Below are 19122 nucleotides of genomic sequence, written 5' to 3' on the forward strand. Positions count from 1 at the left end.
GCACTCCAGGCATTTTGGAAGATTTAGGTGACCTTTGTACAGTTGTTTTACTTCTGGTACTGCCAAGTGAAAGACGCCGAAATCTGCGATCTGTCATTTGTATACCCTTCAACAAAGGATACCAAAGAAAAATTTAATAACGGAAGTAAATGAGAAAGTTGATTAAAATTGTATACTGTCTGAATCATTAAGTTACATTTTGACATTACTGCCCCCTTTAGGATTACTAAGCCTTAATTTTGTGCCTTTACATGCACCCCCCCCCCAAAAAAGTTCAGAAAATCAGATAACCTGCTATTCAATTTTGTGCAAGATAATCAGAAAAATATGACGGAGACATGCTTACTGAGACATGCTTACCATGAGAAGATATTCTACTGCTCTGTCAGGGTTGTTGAAACTAGCTCTCAGAGCTGCAATTACTTGTTCTCGCTCATAGCCCATTGACATAATTTCAGTCACCATATTTTCATAGGATTGCCCGGTCACTAAACACAAACATTAATAGATTGGTCTAATAACAAAATTAAAATACAAATACTTCATTATTTGACAAATTTAAAAAAATAAATAGAAAATATATGCCAACTTCAAAAACCTAAACTATGTGGTTTGAAATATATCTGCAAGTTATTTTAAGCAATAGGAAAAAAAAGGCAGATTGCAGAAGAGAGAGTGGACTGAGTATAACCAAATTTAAATTGAGGTCATCAGAAGCCCAATCAAAAATTTTGTTACAACAATTTATAAACAGGGTTTTCACATTCCAAAAAAAAGCTGATGTAATATACTACTAGAATGAATATTTAAGGGAGCAGAAAAAAAAATTGTAGTTACAAAATTTATCTTCAATCTTCCTATAAAATAATATTTTATAAGAACAGATTTACACCTTGTTTGCTGCAATAGTTTTTCAATAGGCAAAATCCACCCACCAATTTATTTATTAGATGGAAGAACCACAGCAGAAAAGGTAGGATACAATGCAAATCTGGGGGGAATGTGTGGCAAAGTTAGACTTGTTAGGTGTTTTATGCACTCTTTTAGTTTTCAGGACAAATAAAAGATAAAGGGGTGATTTTATATATATATATATATATATATATATATATATATATATATATATATATATATATATATATATATATATATATATATATATATATATATATATATATATATATATATATATATATATATTTATTTTACTTCAGAATGACATGACTTATCAGCTTTTGAGAAAACATAATTTATGCTTACCTGATAAATTTATTTCTCTTGTAGTAAGTTCAGTCCACGGGTCATCCATTACTTATGGGATATATTCTCCTTCCCAACAGGAAGTTGCAAGAGGATCACCCAAGCAGAGCTGCTATATAGCTCCTCCCCTCACATGTCATATCCAGTCATTCGACCGAAACAAGACGAGAAAGGAGAAACTATAAGGTGCAGTGGTGACTGGAGATATAATTTTAAAATTTAGAACCTGCCTCAAAAAAAGACAGGGCGGGCCGTGGACTGAACACACTACAAGAGAAATAAATTTATCAGGTAAGCATAAATTATGTTTTCTCTTGTTAAGTGTGTTCAGTCCACGGGTCATCCATTACTTATGGGATACCAATACCAAAGCTAAGTACACGGATGATGGGAGGGACAAGGCAGGAACATTAAACAGAAGGAACCACTGCCTGTAGAACCTTTCTCCCAAAACCAGCCTCCAAAGAAGCAAAAGTGTATTTGGAAAAAGTATGAAGTGAAGACCAAGTTGCAGCCTTGCAAATCTGTTCAACAGAGGCCTCATTCTTAAAGGCCCAGGTGGAAGCCACAGCTCTAGTGGAATGAGCTGTAATTCTTTCAGGAGGCTGCTGTCCAGCAGTCTCATAGGCTAAGCGTATTATGCTACAAAGCCAAAAAGAGAGAGAGGTAGCCGAAGCCTTTTGACCCCTCCTCTGTCCAGAGTAAACGACAAACAGAGAAGTTTGTCGAAAATCTTTAGTTGCCTGTAAGTAGAACTTCAGAGCACGGACCACGTCTAGATTATGCAAAAGACGTTCCTTCTTTGAAGAAGGATTAGGACATAACGATGGAACAACAATCTCTTGATTGATATTCCTGTTAGAAACAACCTTAGGTAAAAACCCAGGTTTAGTACGCAGAACTACCTTGTCTGAATGAAAGATCAGATAAGGAGAATCACAATGTAAGGCAGATAACTCAGAGACTCTTCGAGCCGAGGAAATAGCCATCAAAAACAAAACTTTCCAAGATAAAAGCTTAATATCAATGGAATGAAGGGGTTCAAACGGAACACCCTGAAGAACTTTAAGAACCAAGTTTAAGCTCCATGGAGGAGCAACAGCTTTAAACACAGGTTTAATTCTAGCCAAAGCCTGACAAAAGGCCTGGACGTCTGGATGCTCTGCCAGACGTTTGTGTAAAAGAATAGACAGAGCTGAAATCTGTCCCTTTAGCGAACTAGCGGATAAACCCTTTTATAAACCCTCTTGTAGAAAAGCTAATATCCTAGGAATCCTAACCTTACTCTATGAGTAACTCTTGGATTCGCACCAATAACATAATTTATGTAAGAACTTACCTGATAAATTCATTTCTTTCATATTAACAAGAGTCCATGAGCTAGTGACGTATGGGATATACATTCCTACCAGGAGGGGCAAAGTTTCCCAAACCTTAAAATGCCTATAAATACACCCCTCACCACACCCACAAATCAGTTTAACGAATAGCCAAGAAGTGGGGTGATAAGAAAAAAAGTGCGAAGCATATAAAATAAGGAATTGGAATAATTGTGCTTTATACAAAAAAATCATAACCACCACAAAAAAGGGTGGGCCTCATGGACTCTTGTTAATATGAAAGAAATGAATTTATCAGGTAAGTTCTTACATAAATTATGTTTTCTTTCATGTAATTAACAAGAGTCCATGAGCTAGTGACGTATGGGATAATGACTACCCAAGATGTGGATCTTTCCACACAAGAGTCACTAGAGAGGGAGGGATAAAATAAAGACAGCCAATTCCTGCTGAAAATAACAAAAAACATAAGCAGAAGATTCAAACTGAAACCGCTGCCTGAAGAACTTTTCTACCAAAAACTGCTTCAGAAGAAGAAAATACATCAAAATGGTAGAATTTAGTAAAAGTATGCAAAGAGGACCAAGTTGCTGCTTTGCAGATCTGGTCAACCGAAGCTTCATTCCTAAACGCCCAGGAAGTAGATACTGACCTAGTAGAATGAGCTGTAATTCTCTGAGGCGGAATTTTACCCGACTCAACATAGGCAAGATGAATTAAAGATTTCAACCAAGATGCCAAAGAAATGGCAGAAGCTTTCTGGCCTTTCCTAGAACCGGAAAAGATAACAAATAGACTAGAAGTCTTACGGAAAGATTTCGTAGCTTCAACATAATATTTCAAAGCTCTAACAACATCCAAAGAATGCAACGATTTCTCCTTAGAATTCTTAGGATTAGGACATAATGAAGGAACCACAATTTCTCTACTAATGTTGTTGGAATTCACAACTTTAGGTAAAAATTCAAAAGAAGTTCGCAACACCGCCTTATCCTGATGAAAAATCAGAAAAGGAGACTCACAAGAAAGAGCAGATAATTCAGAAACTCTTCTAGCAGAAGAGATGGCCAAAAGGAACAAAACTTTCCAAGAAAGTAATTTAATGTCCAATGAATGCATAGGTTCAAACGGAGGAGCTTGAAGAGCTCCCAGAACCAAATTCAAACTCCAAGGAGGAGAAATTGACTTAATGACAGGTTTTATACGAACCAAAGCTTGTACAAAACAATGAATATCAGGAAGAATAGCAATCTTTCTGTGAAAAAGAACAGAAAGAGCGGAGATTTGTCCTTTCAAAGAACTTGCGGACAAACCCTTATCTAAACCATCCTGAAGAAACTGTAAAATTCTCGGTATTCTAAAAGAATGCCAAGAAAAATGATGAGAAAGACACCAAGAAATATAAGTCTTCCAGACTCTATAATATATCTCTCGAGATACAGATTTACGAGCCTGTAACATAGTATTAATCACGGAGTCAGAGAAACCTCTTTGACCAAGAATCAAGCGTTCAATCTCCATACCTTTAAATTTAAGGATTTCAGATCCGGATGGAAAAAAGGACCTTGTGACAGAAGGTCTGGTCTTAACGGAAGAGTCCATGGTTGGCAAGATGCCATCCGGACAAGATCCGCATACCAAAACCTGTGAGGCCATGCCGGAGCTATTAGCAGAACAAACGAGCATTCCCTCAGAATCTTGGAGATTACTCTTGGAAGAAGAACTAGAGGCGGAAAGATATAGGCAGGATGATACTTCCAAGGAAGTGATAATGCATCCACTGCCTCCGCCTGAGGATCCCGGGATCTGGACAGATACCTGGGAAGTTTCTTGTTTAGATGAGAGGCCATCAGATCTATCTCTGGGAGCCCCCACATTTGAACAATCTGAAGAAATACCTCTGGGTGAAGAGACCATTCGCCCGGATGCAACGTTTGGCGACTGAGATAATCCGCTTCCCAATTGTCTACACCTGGGATATGAACCGCAGAGATTAGACAGGAGCTGGATTCCGCCCAAACCAAAATTCGAGATACTTCTTTCATAGCCAGAGGACTGTGAGTCCCTCCTTGATGATTGATGTATGCCACAGTTGTGACATTGTCTGTCTGAAAACAAATGAACGATTCTCTCTTCAGAAGAGGCCAAAACTGAAGAGCTCTGAAAACTGCACAGAGTTCCAAGATATTGATCGGTAATCTCACCTCCTGAGATTCCCAAACTCCTTGTGCCGTCAGAGATCCCCACACAGCTCCCCAACCTGTGAGACTTGCATCTGTTGAAATTACAGTCCAGGTCGGAAGAACAAAAGAAGCCCCCTGAATTAAACGAAGGTGATCTGTCCACCACGTTAGAGAGTGTCGAACAATCGGTTTTAAAGATATTAATTGATATATCTTCGTGTAATCCCTGCACCATTGGTTCAGCATACAGAGCTGAAGAGGTCGCATGTGAAAACGAGCAAAGGGGATCGCGTCCGATGCAGCAGTCATAAGACCTAGAATTTCCATGCATAAGGCTACCGAAGGGAATGATTGAGACTGAAGGTTTCGACAAGCTGTAATCAATTTTAGACGTCTCTTGTCTGTTAAAGACAGAGTCATGGACACTGAATCTATCTGGAAACCCAGAAAGGTTACCCTTGTTTGAGGAATCAAAGAACTTTTTGGTAAATTGATCCTCCAACCATGATCTTGAAGAAACAACACAAGTCGATTCGTATGAGACTCTGCTAAATGTAAAGACTGAGCAAGTACCAAGATATCGTCCAAATAAGGAAATACCACAATACCCTGTTCTCTGATTACAGACAGAAGGGCACCGAGAATCTTTGTAAAAATTCTTGGAGCTGTAGCAAGGCCAAACGGTAGAGCCACAAATTGGTAATGCTTGTCTAGAAAAGAGAATCTCAGGAACTGATAATGATCTGGATGAATCGGAATATGCAGATATGCATCCTGTAAATCTATTGTGGACATATAATTCCCTTGCTGAACAAAAGGCAATATAGTCCTTACAGTTACCATCTTGAACGTTGGTATCCTTACATAACGATTCAATAATTTTAGATCCAGAACTGGTCTGAAGGAATTCTCCTTCTTTGGTACAATGAAGAGATTTGAATAAAACCCCATCCCCTGTTCCGGAACTGGAACTGGCATAATTACTCCAGCCAACTCTAGATCTGAAACACAATTCAGAAATGCTTGAGCTTTCACTGGATTTACTGGGACATGGGAAAGAAAAAATCTCTTTGCAGGAGGTCTCATCTTGAAACCAATTCTGTACCCTTCTGAAACAATGTTCTGAATCCAAAGATTGTGAACAGAATTGATCCAAATTTCTTTGAAAAAACGTAACCTGCCCCCTACCAGCTGAACTGGAATGAGGGCCGTACCTTCATGTGAACTTAGAAGCAGGCTTTGCCTTTCTAGCAGGCTTGGATTTATTCCAGACTGGAGATGGTTTCCAAACTGAAACTGCTCCTGAGGACGAAGGATCAGGCTTTTGTTCTTTGTTGAAACGAAAGGAACGAAAACGATTGTTAGCCCTGTTTTTACCTTTAGACTTTTTATCCTGTGGTAAAAAAGTTCCTTTCCCACCAGTAACAGTTGAAATAATAGAATCCAACTGAGAACCAAATAATTTGTTTCCCTGGAAAGAAATGGAAAGTAGAGTTGATTTAGAAGCCATATCAGCATTCCAGGTCTTAAGCCATAAAGCTCTTCTGGCTAAGATAGCCAGAGACATAAACCTAACATCAACTCTAATAATATCAAAAATGGCATCACAGATGAAATTATTAGCATGCTGGAGAAGAATAATAATATCATGAGAATCACGATTTGTTACTTGTTGCGCTAGAGTTTCCAACCAAAAAGTTGAAGCTGCAGCAACATCAGCCAATGATATAGCAGGTCTAAGAAGATTACCTGAACATAGATAAGCTTTTCTTAGAAAAGATTCAATTTTTCTATCTAAAGGATCCTTAAACGAGGTACCATCTGACGTAGGAATGGTAGTACGTTTAGCAAGGGTAGAAATAGCCCCATCAACTTTAGGGATTTTGTCCCAAAATTCTAACCTGTCAGGCGGAACAGGATATAATTGCTTAAAACGTTTAGAAGGAGTAAATGAATTACCCAATTTATCCCATTCCTTGGAAATTACTGCAGAAATAGCATTAGGAACAGGAAAGACTTCTGGAATAACCGCAGGAGCTTTAAAAACCTTATCCAAACGTATAGAATTAGTATCAAGAGGACTAGAATCCTCTATTTCTAAAGCAATTAGTACTTCTTTAAGTAAAGAGCGAATAAATTCCATCTTAAATAAATATGAAGATTTATCAGCATCAATCTCTGAGATAGAATCCTCTGAACCAGAAGAGTCCAAAGAATCAGAATGATGGTGTTCATTTAAAAATTCATCTGTAGAGAGAGAAGATTTAAAAGACTTTTTACGTTTACTAGAAGGAGAAATAACAGACAAAGCCTTCTTTATGGATTCAGAAACAAAATCTCTTATGTTATCAGGAACATTCTGCACCTTAGATGTTGAGGGAACTGCAACAGGCAATGGTACATCACTAAAGGAAATATTATCTGCTTTAACAAGTTTGTCATGACAATTATTACAAACAACAGCTGGAGGAATAGCTACCAAAAGTTTACAGCAGATACACTTAGCTTTGGTAGATCCAGCAGGCAGTGGTTTTCCTGTAGTATCTTCTGGCTCAGATGCAACGTGAGACATCTTGCAATATGTAAGAGAAAAAACAACATATAAAGCAAAATAGATCAAATTCCTTATAAGACAGTTTCAGGAATGGGAAAAAATGCCAAACATCAAGCTTCTAGCAACCAGAAGCAAATGAAAAATGAGACTGAAATAATGTGGAGACAAAAGCGACGCCCATATTTTAGCGCCAAATAAGACGCCCACATTATTTGGCGCCTAAATGCTTTTGGCGCCAAAAATGACGCCACATCCGGAACGCCGACATTTTTGGCGCAAAATAACGTCAAAAAATGACGCAACTTCCGGCGACACATATGACGCCGGAAACGGAAAAGAATTTTTGCGCCAAAAAAGTCCGCGCCAAGAATGACGCAATAAAATGAAGCATTTTCAGCCCCCGCGAGCCTAACAGCCCACAGGGAAAAAAGTCAAATTTTTGAGGTAAGAAAAAATATGATAATTCAATGCATAATCCCAAATATGAAACTGACTGTCTGGAAATAAGGAAAGTTGAACATTCTGAGTCAAGGCAAATAAATGTTTGAATACATATATTTAGAACTTTATAAATAAAGTGCCCAACCATAGCTTAGAGTGTCACAGAAAATAAGACTTACTTACCCCAGGACACTCATCTACATGTTTGTAGAAAGCCAAACCAGTACTGAAACGAGAATCAGTAGAGGAAATGGTAAATATAAGAGTATATCGTCGATCTGAAAAGGGAGGTAAGAGATGAATCTCTACGACCGATAACAGAGAACCTTATGAAATAGACCCCGTAGAAGGAGATCACTGCATTCAATAGGCAATACTCTCTTCACATCCCTCTGACATTCACTGCACGCTGAGAGGAAAACCGGGCTCCAACTTGCTGCGGAGCGCATATCAACGTAGAATCTAGCACAAACTTACTTCACCACCTCCCTTGGAGGCAAAGTTTGTAAAACTGATTTGTGGGTGTGGTGAGGGGTGTATTTATAGGCATTTTAAGGTTTGGGAAACTTTGCCCCTCCTGGTAGGAATGTATATCCCATACGTCACTAGCTCATGGACTCTTGTTAATTACATGAAAGAAATAAATATTTACGCCATATCTTATGGTAAATTTTTCTTGTCACAGGTTTCCGAGCCTGTATTAATGTATCAATAACCGAATCCGAAAACCCACGCTTTGATAGAATCAAGCGTTCAATTTCCAGGCAGTCAGCCTCAGAGAAATTAGGTTTGGATGGTTGAAAGGACCCTGAATTAGAAGGTCCTGCCTCAGAGGAAGAGACCATGGTGGACAGGACGACATGTCCACTAGGTCTGCATACCAGGTCCTGCGTGGCCACGCAGGCGCTATCAGAATTACCGATGCCCTCTCCTGTTTGATCCTGGCAATCAGCCGAGGTAGCAACGGAAATGGTGGAAACACATAAGCTATGTTGAAAACCCAAGGGGCTGCTAATGCATCTACCAGCACCGCTTCCGGGTCCCTGGACCTGGATTCGTAACAAGGAAGCTTCGCGTTCTGGCGAGATGCCATGAGATCCAGATCCGGTTTGCCCCAACGACGAATCAGTTGAGCAAATACCTCCGGGTGAAGTTCCCACTCTCCCGGAAGAAAAGTCTGGCGACTTAGGAAATCCGCCTCCCAGTTTTCTGGGATGTGAATCGCTGACAGGTGGCAAGAGTGAGACTCTGCCCAGCGAATTATCTTCGAGACTTCCAACATCGCTAGGGAACTCCTAGTTCCCCCTTGATGATTGATGTAAGCCACAGTCGTGATATTGTCCGACTGAAATCTGATGAACCTCAGCTTTGCTAACTGAGGCCAAGCCAGAAGAGCATTGAATATTGCTCTTAATTCTAGAATGTTTATTGGGAGGAGTTTCTCCTCCTGAGTCCACGATCCCTGAGCCTTCAGGGAATTCCAGACTGCTCCCCAGCCTAGAAGGCTGGCATCCGTTGTTACAATCGTCCAATCTGGTCTTCGAAAGGTCATTCCTTTGGACAGATGAACCGGTGACAACCACCAGAGAAGCGAATCCCTGGTCTCCTGGTCCAGATTTAGCAAAGGGGACAGATCTGAGTAATCCCCGTTCCATTGACTGAGCATGCATAGTTGCAGCGGTCTGAGATGCAGGCGCGCAAATGGCACTATGTCCATTGCCGCTACCATTAAGCCGATTACCTCCATGCACTGAGCTACCGATGGGCTTGGAATGGAATGAAGGACACGGCAAGCATTGAGAATCTTTGACAACCTGGACTCCGTCAGGTAAATCTTCATCTCTACAGAATCTATAAGAGTCCCTAGAAAAGGAACCAGTGTGAGTGGTAACAGAGAACTCTTTTCCACGTTCACTTTCCACCCATGCGACCTCAGAAATGCTAGAACTATCTCTGTATGAGACTTTGCATTCTGAAAATTTGACGCTTGTATCAGAATGTCGTCTAGGTACGGAGCCACCGCTATGCCTCGTGGTCTTAGTACCGCCAGAAGTGAGCCCAGAACCTTCGTAAAAATTCTCGGGGCCGTGGCTAACCCGAAGGGAAGAGCCACAAACTGGTAATGCCTGTCTAGAAAGGCAAACCTTAGGTACCGATAATGATCTTTGTGAATCGGTATATGAAGGTAAGCATCCTTTAAGTCCACCGTGGTCATATATTGACCCTCTTGGATCATGGGTAGGATGGTTCGAATGGTTTCCATCTTGAACGATGGTACCCTTAGGAATTTGTTTAAGATCTTTAAGTCCAAGATTGGTCTGAAGGTTCCCTCTTTTTTGGGAACCACAAATAGATTTGAGTAAAATCCTTGTCCCTGTTCCGATCGCGGAAATGAGTGGATCACCCCCATGATTAAGAGGTCTTGTACACATTGTAGAAATGCCTCTCTCTTTACTAGGTTTGTCGATAACCTCGAAAGATGGAACCTCCCTTGTGGAGGAGAGGATTTGAAATCCAGAAGGTATCCCTGAGATATAATCTTTAACGTCCAGGGATCCTGCACATCTCTTGCCCAAGCCTGGGCAAAGAGAGAAAGTCTGCCCCCCACTAAATCCGTCTCTGGATAGGGGGCCCTGACTTCATGCTGTCTTAGGGGCGGGAGTAGGCTTTCTGGCCTGCTTGCCCTTGTTCCATGACTGGTTGCCTTTCCAACCTTGTCTGTAACGAGCAGTAGTTCCTTCCTGTTTTGGAGCGGAGGAAGTCGATGCTGCTCTTGCCTTGAAGTTACGAAAGGCACGAAAATTAGACTGTTTGGCCCTGTCCTGAGGAAGGGCGTGGCCCTTACCTCCCGTAATGTCAGCAATAATTTCCTTCAAGCCTGGCCCGAATAAGGTCTGCCCTTTGAAAGAAATGTTAAGTAGTTTAGACTTGGAAGTTACATCCGCTGACCAGGATTTAAGCCAGAGCGCTCTGCGCGCCTGTATGGCGAATCCGGAATTTTTAGCCGTAAGTTTGGTTAGATGTACTACGGCATCTGAAACAAACGCATTAGCCTGCTTAAGGGTTCTAACTTTGCTCAATCCAACGGCTCTGTGCGAATCGCCTCTTCCAGAGACTCAAACCAGAATGCCGCTGCAGCCGTGACAGGCGCAATGCAGGCAAGAGGCTGCAATATAAAACCCTGTTGAACAAACATTTTCTTAAGATAACCCTCTAATTTTTTATCCATTGGATCTGAGAAAGCACAGCTATCCTCCACCGGGATAGTGGTACGCTTGGCTAACGTAGAAACTGCTCCCTCCACCTTAGGGACCGTCTGCCATAAGTCTCGTGTGGTGGCGTCTATAGGGAAAAATTTTCTAAATATCGGGGGAGGGGAAAAAGGCACACCGGGTCTATCCCACTCCTTACTGATAATTTCTGTAAGTCTTTTTGGTATAGGAAAAACGTCAGTACACACCGGTACCGCATAGTATCTATCCAACCTACACAATTTCTCTGGAATTGCCACCGTGTCGCAATCATTCAGAGCCGCTAATACCTCCCCTAGTAACACACGGAGGTTCTCAAGCTTAAATTTAAAATTTGAAATTTCTGAATCCGGTCTCCCCGAATCAGAACCGTCACCGACAGAATGAAGCTCACCGTCCTCATGTTCTGCAAGTTGTGACGCAGTATCAGACATGGCTCTCGTGTCATCAGCGAGCTCTGTCCTTAACCCAGAGCTATCGCGTTTGCCCCTTAATTCGGGCATATTATATAATACTTCTTTCATAACATTAGCCATATCATGTAAAGTGATTTGTAAGGGCCTAGATGTACTAGGTGTCTCAATCCTACGCATCTCCCGAGCGGGAGACGCAGGTACTGACACGTGAGGAGAGTTAGGCGGCATAACTTCCCCCTCGTTGTCTGGTGATAGCTTCTTTATCGGTACAGATTGACTTTTATTCAAAGCAATATCAATACAATTGGTACACATCGTTCTATTGGGCTCCACATTGGCTTTTGAACATGATGAACAAACAGTTTCCTCTGAATCAGACATGTTAAAACAGACTTAGCAATGAAAATAACAAGCTTGGAAATCACTTTCAATAAGTTTTACAAGCAATATAAAAAAAAAACGCTGCAGCGCTACAAAAATACAGATATAATTAAACAATTCTTAACAAGAAGTGTACTATTAGCAGAGGATTGCACCCATTAGCAAAAGGATGATTAACCCCTCGATACCCAAAACGGATAAAACAGATATCAATTAAGATTTAACGCTTTTAATCACAGTCAGCACACTGTCACAGATCTGCTGTGACTGATTACCTCCCTCACAAATGAAATTTGCAGACCCCTGAGCTCTCTAGAAACGTCCTGGATCAAGGAGGAAGAAGCAGAAAGACTGTGCAATAATTTTAACTGCGCAATAAGGCGCTAAAACAAGGGCCCTCCCACTCCAATCACAACAGTGGGAGCCCTGATATAACGGTTTCCATGCAGAAAAATATGTTAGCCATGTGGAAAAAATCATGCCCAAAGCGATTTATCACCAAAGTACCTCACAAAAAAACGAATAACATGCCAGTAAACGTTTTATTAAAAAACAACATTTTTCAATGTCATGCAAAGCTATCACTAAGCCTGCTACCACTGCAGAGAAGGCTTAAGTATTATTTCAGTGTTAACAATATTTTCTCAGTCAAATTCTAGTCCCTAGAATATAACTCAACTGCGCATACATTTATCAGCCTGATACCAGTTGCTACTACTGCATTTAAGGCTGTACTTACATCATACGGTAACAGCAGTATTTTCTTAGTCAATTCCATTCCCAGAAAATAAAGTACCGCACATACCTCATTTGCGGAGGACCCTGCATGCTATTCCCAGTCTGAAGTTACCCCACTCCTCAGAATGTCGAGAACAGCCAGTGGATCTTAGTTACGCCTGCTAAGATCATAGATAAAAAACGCAGGCAGTTTCTTCTTCCAAATACTGCCTGAGATAGAAAAACAGCACACTCCGGTGCCATTTAAAATAACAAACTTTTGATTGAAGAATAGTTAATAGTTAAGTAAAAACTCCAGCTCCTCTCGCGACCTCCTTCTTTGTTGAGGGTTGCAAGAGAATGACTGGATATGACATGTGAGGGGAGGAGCTATATAGCAGCTCTGCTTGGGTGATCCTCTTGCAACTTCCTGTTGGGAAGGAGAATATATCCCATAAGTAATGGATGACCCGTGGACTGAACACACTTAACAAGAGAAAGAACATTTTTCAAAGATGACCGAGTTGCTTTTTTTTTTTCCCTAAGTAATAGCTATTCATAAAGATTTTAGTACAAAAATATTTAGTACACAATATAAGTACACAACCATAAACCAAGTATTTCACTTACCAAGTGCGCTTGTGGCATCTTCAAAGAGTGATGGTCGAGTGGAATCATCTGGTAAACTATAAAATAAATAAGTTTAAAAATCAAATGAAACACTGCTGTGTATATAAAATGTTGCTAGCCGGGTGGCATTGTGAAGTAGCTGGGTGCGAGAAGCTTAATACTTTAATAATAAATTACTTTTGTAAAATTGCAATGTTATCCAAAGCACAGATCAATTGCATAACTTAGCATTAATTTGATGATAATTTGTTCAACAACTATTGAAAAGAAATACTACTGGCTAATTTTAGCTTAAAGGGCCAGTATAGCGATAAAATGAAATGCAAGCATGTTATTTTAGTACTAGCGGTGTGGCAAAGCTATTTAACTCTGCTAAGGAGTTAAACACACAGTTAAAAGGACCACTAGGGACCCACAGAGCTCTGCTGGACCTGAGTTCAAACTGCCACTGATTCATTCAGCAGCGCTAGTTACACAGATAGGTCAAGTGGTACTTTAACTGTTAGCCCTTTATTATTGGTTTAAAGGGACACTGAACCCAATTTTTTTCTTTCGTGATTCAGATAGAGAATGCAATTTTAAGCAACTTTCTAATTTACTCCTATTATCAAATTTTCTTCGTTCTCTTGCTATCTTTATTTGAAAAGAAAGACATCTAAGCTTTTTTTGGTTCAGAACTCTGGAAAGCAATTTATCCACCAATCAGCAAGGACAACCCAGGTTGTTCACCAAAAATGGGCCGGCATCTAAACTTACATTTCAAATAAAGATACCAAGAGAATGAAGAAAATTTGATAATAGGAGTAAATTAGAAAGTTGCCTAAAATTTCATGCTCTATCTGAATCGCTAAAGAAAAAAATTGGGTTCAGTGTCCCTTTAAGTTTTAGCCGGGTAGTCAAGTAATCGCAGCCCATTAAGAAGTCAACTATAATCCAATATGCAAAGCTACATTTCTCTAACAGAAAATTAAAGGTTTCCCCATCCCAAAACTTGCAATAGCTATTGTTCTCATACAAATGCCTGTACCTGCACTCAGTTGATGAAGGGCTCACTGTCTCTGGGGGAGTCACTGTCTTTTCGTCTGGATTCTCTTCTTTAGGAGCAGTGGTTGCGGGCGGATCAGTAGTAGGTGCAGCAGATACTGGTATTGGGGGCATGGTGAAAGGAAGAGGCAATGGAATAGGGGCATTAGTCCGGGCAATTGGTGTAAATGGTAAAGGAGGAGAAACAGAAGTTGGATTGGCAGCACTGGCAGGTTGAGCTGTTGCTGGTGCCGCTGCAGATGGGCCGGCTGCTGCTTTAGGCTTGAAGAAAAAAAAAAAAAAAAAAAAAAAACTACATTAAAATGCATACTACTACTACTACTACAAGTTTGCAAAAAAAAAATAGCTGTATACAGGTTTGTAAGCTTTGCAGAGTATAAAACATTAGAGCACTTTGTTTGGACTAGCAGCAAAATAAATAAAAACTGGATAGAAAACAAAATTTATGCTTACATGATAAATTTCTTTCTTTTTGGACACGGTGAGTCCACAGAATCATCAATTACTGTTGGGAATATCACTCCTGGCCAGCAGGAGGAGGCAAAGAGCACCACAGCAAAGCTGTTAAGTATCACTTCCCTTCCCACAAACCTTAGTCATTCGACCAAAGGAAAATGGAGAAAGGGAAACAACAAGGTGCAGAGGTGCCTTAGGTTAAAGTTAAAAATAACTGTCTTAAAACAAAGGGCGGGCAGTGGACACACCGTGTCCAGAAAGAAAAATGTATCAGGTAAGCATACATTTTGTTTTCTTTCTTAAGACACAGTGAGTCCACAGAATCATCAATTACTGTTGGGAATCAATAACCAAGCTAGAGGACACAGATGATTAGGGAGGGACAAGACAGGTAACCTAAACATAAGGCACCACTGCTTGAAGAACCTTTCTCCCAAAGGAAGCCTCGGCCGAGGCAAAAGTATAAAAATTTATACAATTTTGAAAAAAGTATGCAGAGAGGATCAAGTTGCAGCCTTGCAAATCTGTTCCACAGAAGCTTCATTTTTGAAATCCCAAGAAGAAGAGACAGCCTTAGTGGAGTGAGCTGCGATACTCTCAGGAGGCTGCTGTCAAACAGTCTCATATGCTAAAACGTATTATACTTCTCAACCAGAAGGAAAGAGAACTACCATACCAGCAGTAACTTTCTGACCTCTATGGGTCCTAGAAAAACAAACAATGCAGAAGACTGCCGAAAGTCCTTAGTTGCCTGCAAATAGAACTTTAGAGCACGCACAACATCTAAATTGTGTAACAAACGTTCCTTATGAGAAGAAGAAACAACAGTTTCCTGATTAATATTTCTATCCAAAACAACCTTAGGAAGAAAACCAAACTTGGTACGCAGAACTGCCTTATCTGCATTAAATATGAGATAAGGCGAATCGCAATGTAAAGCTGAGAGTTCTGAAACTCTGAGCAGAAGAGATAGCAGTAAGAAACAAAATCTTCCAAGATAAACAACTTAATATCTATGGAATGCATCGGCTCAAACTGAGCCTGTTGCAAAACTTTAAGAACAAGGGTAAGACTACAAGGTGGAGCAACAGATTTAAATACAGGCCTGACAAAAGGATTGCACATCTGGCACGTCCGCCAGACGCTTGTGCAGCAAAATAGATAAAGAAGAAATCTGACCCTTCAGAGTACTGACAGACAAACCTTTCTCCGGACCTTCCTGGAGGAAAGCTAAAATGCTAGAAATCCTGACCCTACTCCAAGAGAATTCTTTAGATTCACACCAATGAAGATATTTACGCAATATCTTATAGTAAATCTTTCTAGTAACATCATGGTCTCAATGACCGACTCCGAAAATCCACGCTTAGATAGAATTAAACGTTCAATCTCCAAGCAGTCAACTTCAGAGAAACGAAATTTGGATGAAGGAAAGGCCCCTGAAGCAGAAGGTCCTTCCTCAAGAGGAAATCACAGAGGTAGAGACGACATTTCCACTAGATCTGCATACGAGATTCTGCGAGACCACACCGGTGATTAGAATCACTGACCCTCTTCTGCTTGACTTGTGGAAGGAGAGCAAACGGAGGAAACAGATATGCCAACCTGAAGTTCCAAGGAACTGCCAAAGCATCTATCAGAAAAGCCTGAGGATCTCTCGACCTTGAACCGTACTTGGGGAGCTTGGCATTCTGACCTGAAGTTTACACTCCCCGGGATGGAAAAGTCTGTCTGCTCAAGAAAAAAAAAACGCTTCCCAATTGTCCACTCCTGGAATGTGGATGGCAGACAGACTACAATTGTGAGCCTCCACCCACTGAATGATTTCCGCCACCTCCTTCATGGCTAAGGAACTCAGAGTTCCCCCCTGGTGGTTGATGTAAGCCACTGAGATATTTATTTCTCTTGTGGTGTATCCAGTCCACGGATTCATCCATTACTTGTGGGATATTCTCCTTCCCAACAGGAAGCTGCAAGAGGATCACCCACAGCAGAGCTGTCTATATAGCTCCTCCCCTAACTGCCACTACCAGTCATTCGACCGAAGACAAGCAAGAGAAAGGAGAAACTATAGAGTGCAGTGGTGACTGTAGTTAAAAATAAAAAACACCTGCCTTAAAATGACAGGGCGGGCCGTGGACTGGATACACCACAAGAAAAATAAATTTATCAGGTAAGCATAAATTTTGTTTTCTCTTGTAAGGTGTATCCAGTCCACGGATTCATCCATTACTTGTGGGATACCAATACCAAAGCTATAGGACAAGGATGAAGGGAGGGACAAGGCAGGCGCTTAAACGGAAGGCACCACTGCCTGTAAGACCTTTCTCCCAAAAATAGCCTCCGAAGAAGCAAAAGTATCAAATTTGTAGAATTTAGAAAAAGTATGAAGCGAAGTCGCCGCCTTACAAATCTGTTCAACAGAAGCCTCATTTTTGCCCATGTGGAAGCCACCACTCTAGTGGAATGAGCTGTAATTCTTTCAGGAGGCTGCTGGCCAGCAGTCTCATAAGCTAAGCGGATTATACTTCTTAAACAAAAAGAAAGAAGTTGCTGAAGCCTTTTGGCCTCTCCTCTGTCCAGAGTAGACAACAAACAATGCAGATGTTTGACGAAAATCCTTAGTAGCTTGTAAATAAAACTTTAAAGCACGAACCACGTCAAGATTGTGTAATAGACGTTCCTTCTTTGAAGGAGGATTAGGACACAGTGACTGAACAACAATCTCCTGATTGATATTCTTATTAGATACCACCTTAGGAAGAAACCCAGGTTTGGTACGCAAAACTACCTTATCTGCATGGAAGATCAGATAAGGGGAATCACACTGTAAGGCAGATAACTCTGAAACTCTTTGAGCAGAAGAGATAGCTACCAAAAACAGAACTTTCCAAGATAAAAGCTTGATATCTATGGAATGCAGAGGTTCAAACGGAACCCCATGAAGAACTTTAAGAATTAAATTTAAACTCCATGGCGGAGCAACAGGTTTAAACACAGGCTTAATTCTAACTAAAGCCTGACAGAACGCCTGGAACATCCACCAAACGCTTGTGCAAAAGAATAGACAGAGCAGAAATCTGTCCCTTTAAGGAACTAGCTGACAATCCCTTCTCCAATCCTTCTTGGAGAAAAGATAATATCCTAGGAATCATGACTTTACTCCATGAGTAACCCTTGGATTCATACCAATGAAGATATTTACAACATATCTTATGATAGATTTTCCTGGTGACAGGCTTTCGAGCCTGAATTAAGGTATCAATGACCGACTCAGAGAAACCACGTTTTGATAAAATCAAGTGTTCAATCTCCAAGCAGTCAGACGCAGAGAAATTAGATTTGGATGGTCCCTGAAGAAGAAGGTCCTGCCTCAGCGGCAGAGTCCATGGTGGAAGGGATGACATGTCCACCAGATCTGCATACCAAGTCCTGCGTGGCCACACAGGTGCTATCAAAATCACCGAAGCTCTCTCCTGCTTGATCTTGGCAATCAGACGAGGGAGCAGAGGAAACGGTGGAAACACATAAGCCAGGTTGAAGGACCAAGGCGCTGCTAGAGCATCTATCAGCGCTGCCTTGGGATCCCTGGACCTGGATCCGCAACAAGGAAGCTTGGCGTTCTGACGAGACGCCATGAGATCCAGTTCTGGTTTGCCCCAAAGTTGAATCAACTGTGCAAACACCTCCGGATGGAGTTCCCACACCCCCGGATGAAAAGTCTGCCGACTTAGAAAATCCGCCTCCCAGTTCTCTACTCCTGGGATATGGATAGCTGATAGATGGCAAAAGTGAACCTCTGCCCATAGAATTATTTTTGAAACCTCCAACATTGCTAGGGAACTCCTTGTTCCCCCTTGATGGTTGATGTAGGCTACAGTCGTGATATTGTCCGACTGAAATCTGATGAACCTGACCGCAGCAAGCTGAGGCCAAGCCTGAAGAGCATTGAATATCGCTCTTAGTTCCAGAATGTTTATCGGAAAGGAGTGCCTCCTCCTGAGTCCACGAGCCCTGAGCCTTCAGGGAGTTCCAGACTGCACCCCAGCCCAAAGGCTGGCATCTGTCGTTACTATTGTCCAATCTGGCCTGCGGAAGGTCATACCCTTGGAGAGATGGACCCGAGATAGCCACCAGAGAAGAGAATCCCTGGTCTCTTGATCCAGATTTAGTAGAGGGGACAAATCTGTGTAATCCCCATTCCACTGACTGAGCATGCAGAGTTGCAGCGGTCTGAGATGTAGGCGGGCAAACGGCACTATGTCCATTGCCGCTACCATTAAGCCGATTACTTCCATACACTGAGCCACTGAAGGGCGAGAAGTAGAATAAAAAACACGGCAGGAATTTAGAGGTTTTGACAACCTGGCCTCTGTTAGGTAAATCTTCATTTCTGCAGAATCTATCAGAGTTCCTAGGAAGGAAACTCTTGTGAGAGAGGATAGAAAA

The 19122-nt window shown here is 41.2% G+C and overlaps 1 protein-coding gene across 1 annotated transcript in view; it reads right to left on the reverse strand.

The window, feature by feature from the left end:
• The window catches only part of RAD23B (RAD23 homolog B, nucleotide excision repair protein), a 296312-nt gene that overhangs the window by 158394 nt on the left and 118796 nt on the right, over nt 1–19122 (reverse strand). The window contains exons 4-6 of the mRNA XM_053702609.1: nt 14201–14478; nt 13174–13229; nt 361–488 (exon numbers count right to left, since the gene is read on the reverse strand). Of these exons, the coding sequence (XP_053558584.1) occupies nt 361–488; nt 13174–13229; nt 14201–14478 (462 nt within the window). The remainder of the gene's footprint in view (nt 1–360; nt 489–13173; nt 13230–14200; nt 14479–19122) is intronic.

This window comes from Bombina bombina, chromosome 2 (assembly GCF_027579735.1).
Source record: "Bombina bombina isolate aBomBom1 chromosome 2, aBomBom1.pri, whole genome shotgun sequence".
In the NCBI taxonomy this organism is placed as follows: Eukaryota; Metazoa; Chordata; class Amphibia; order Anura; family Bombinatoridae; genus Bombina; species Bombina bombina.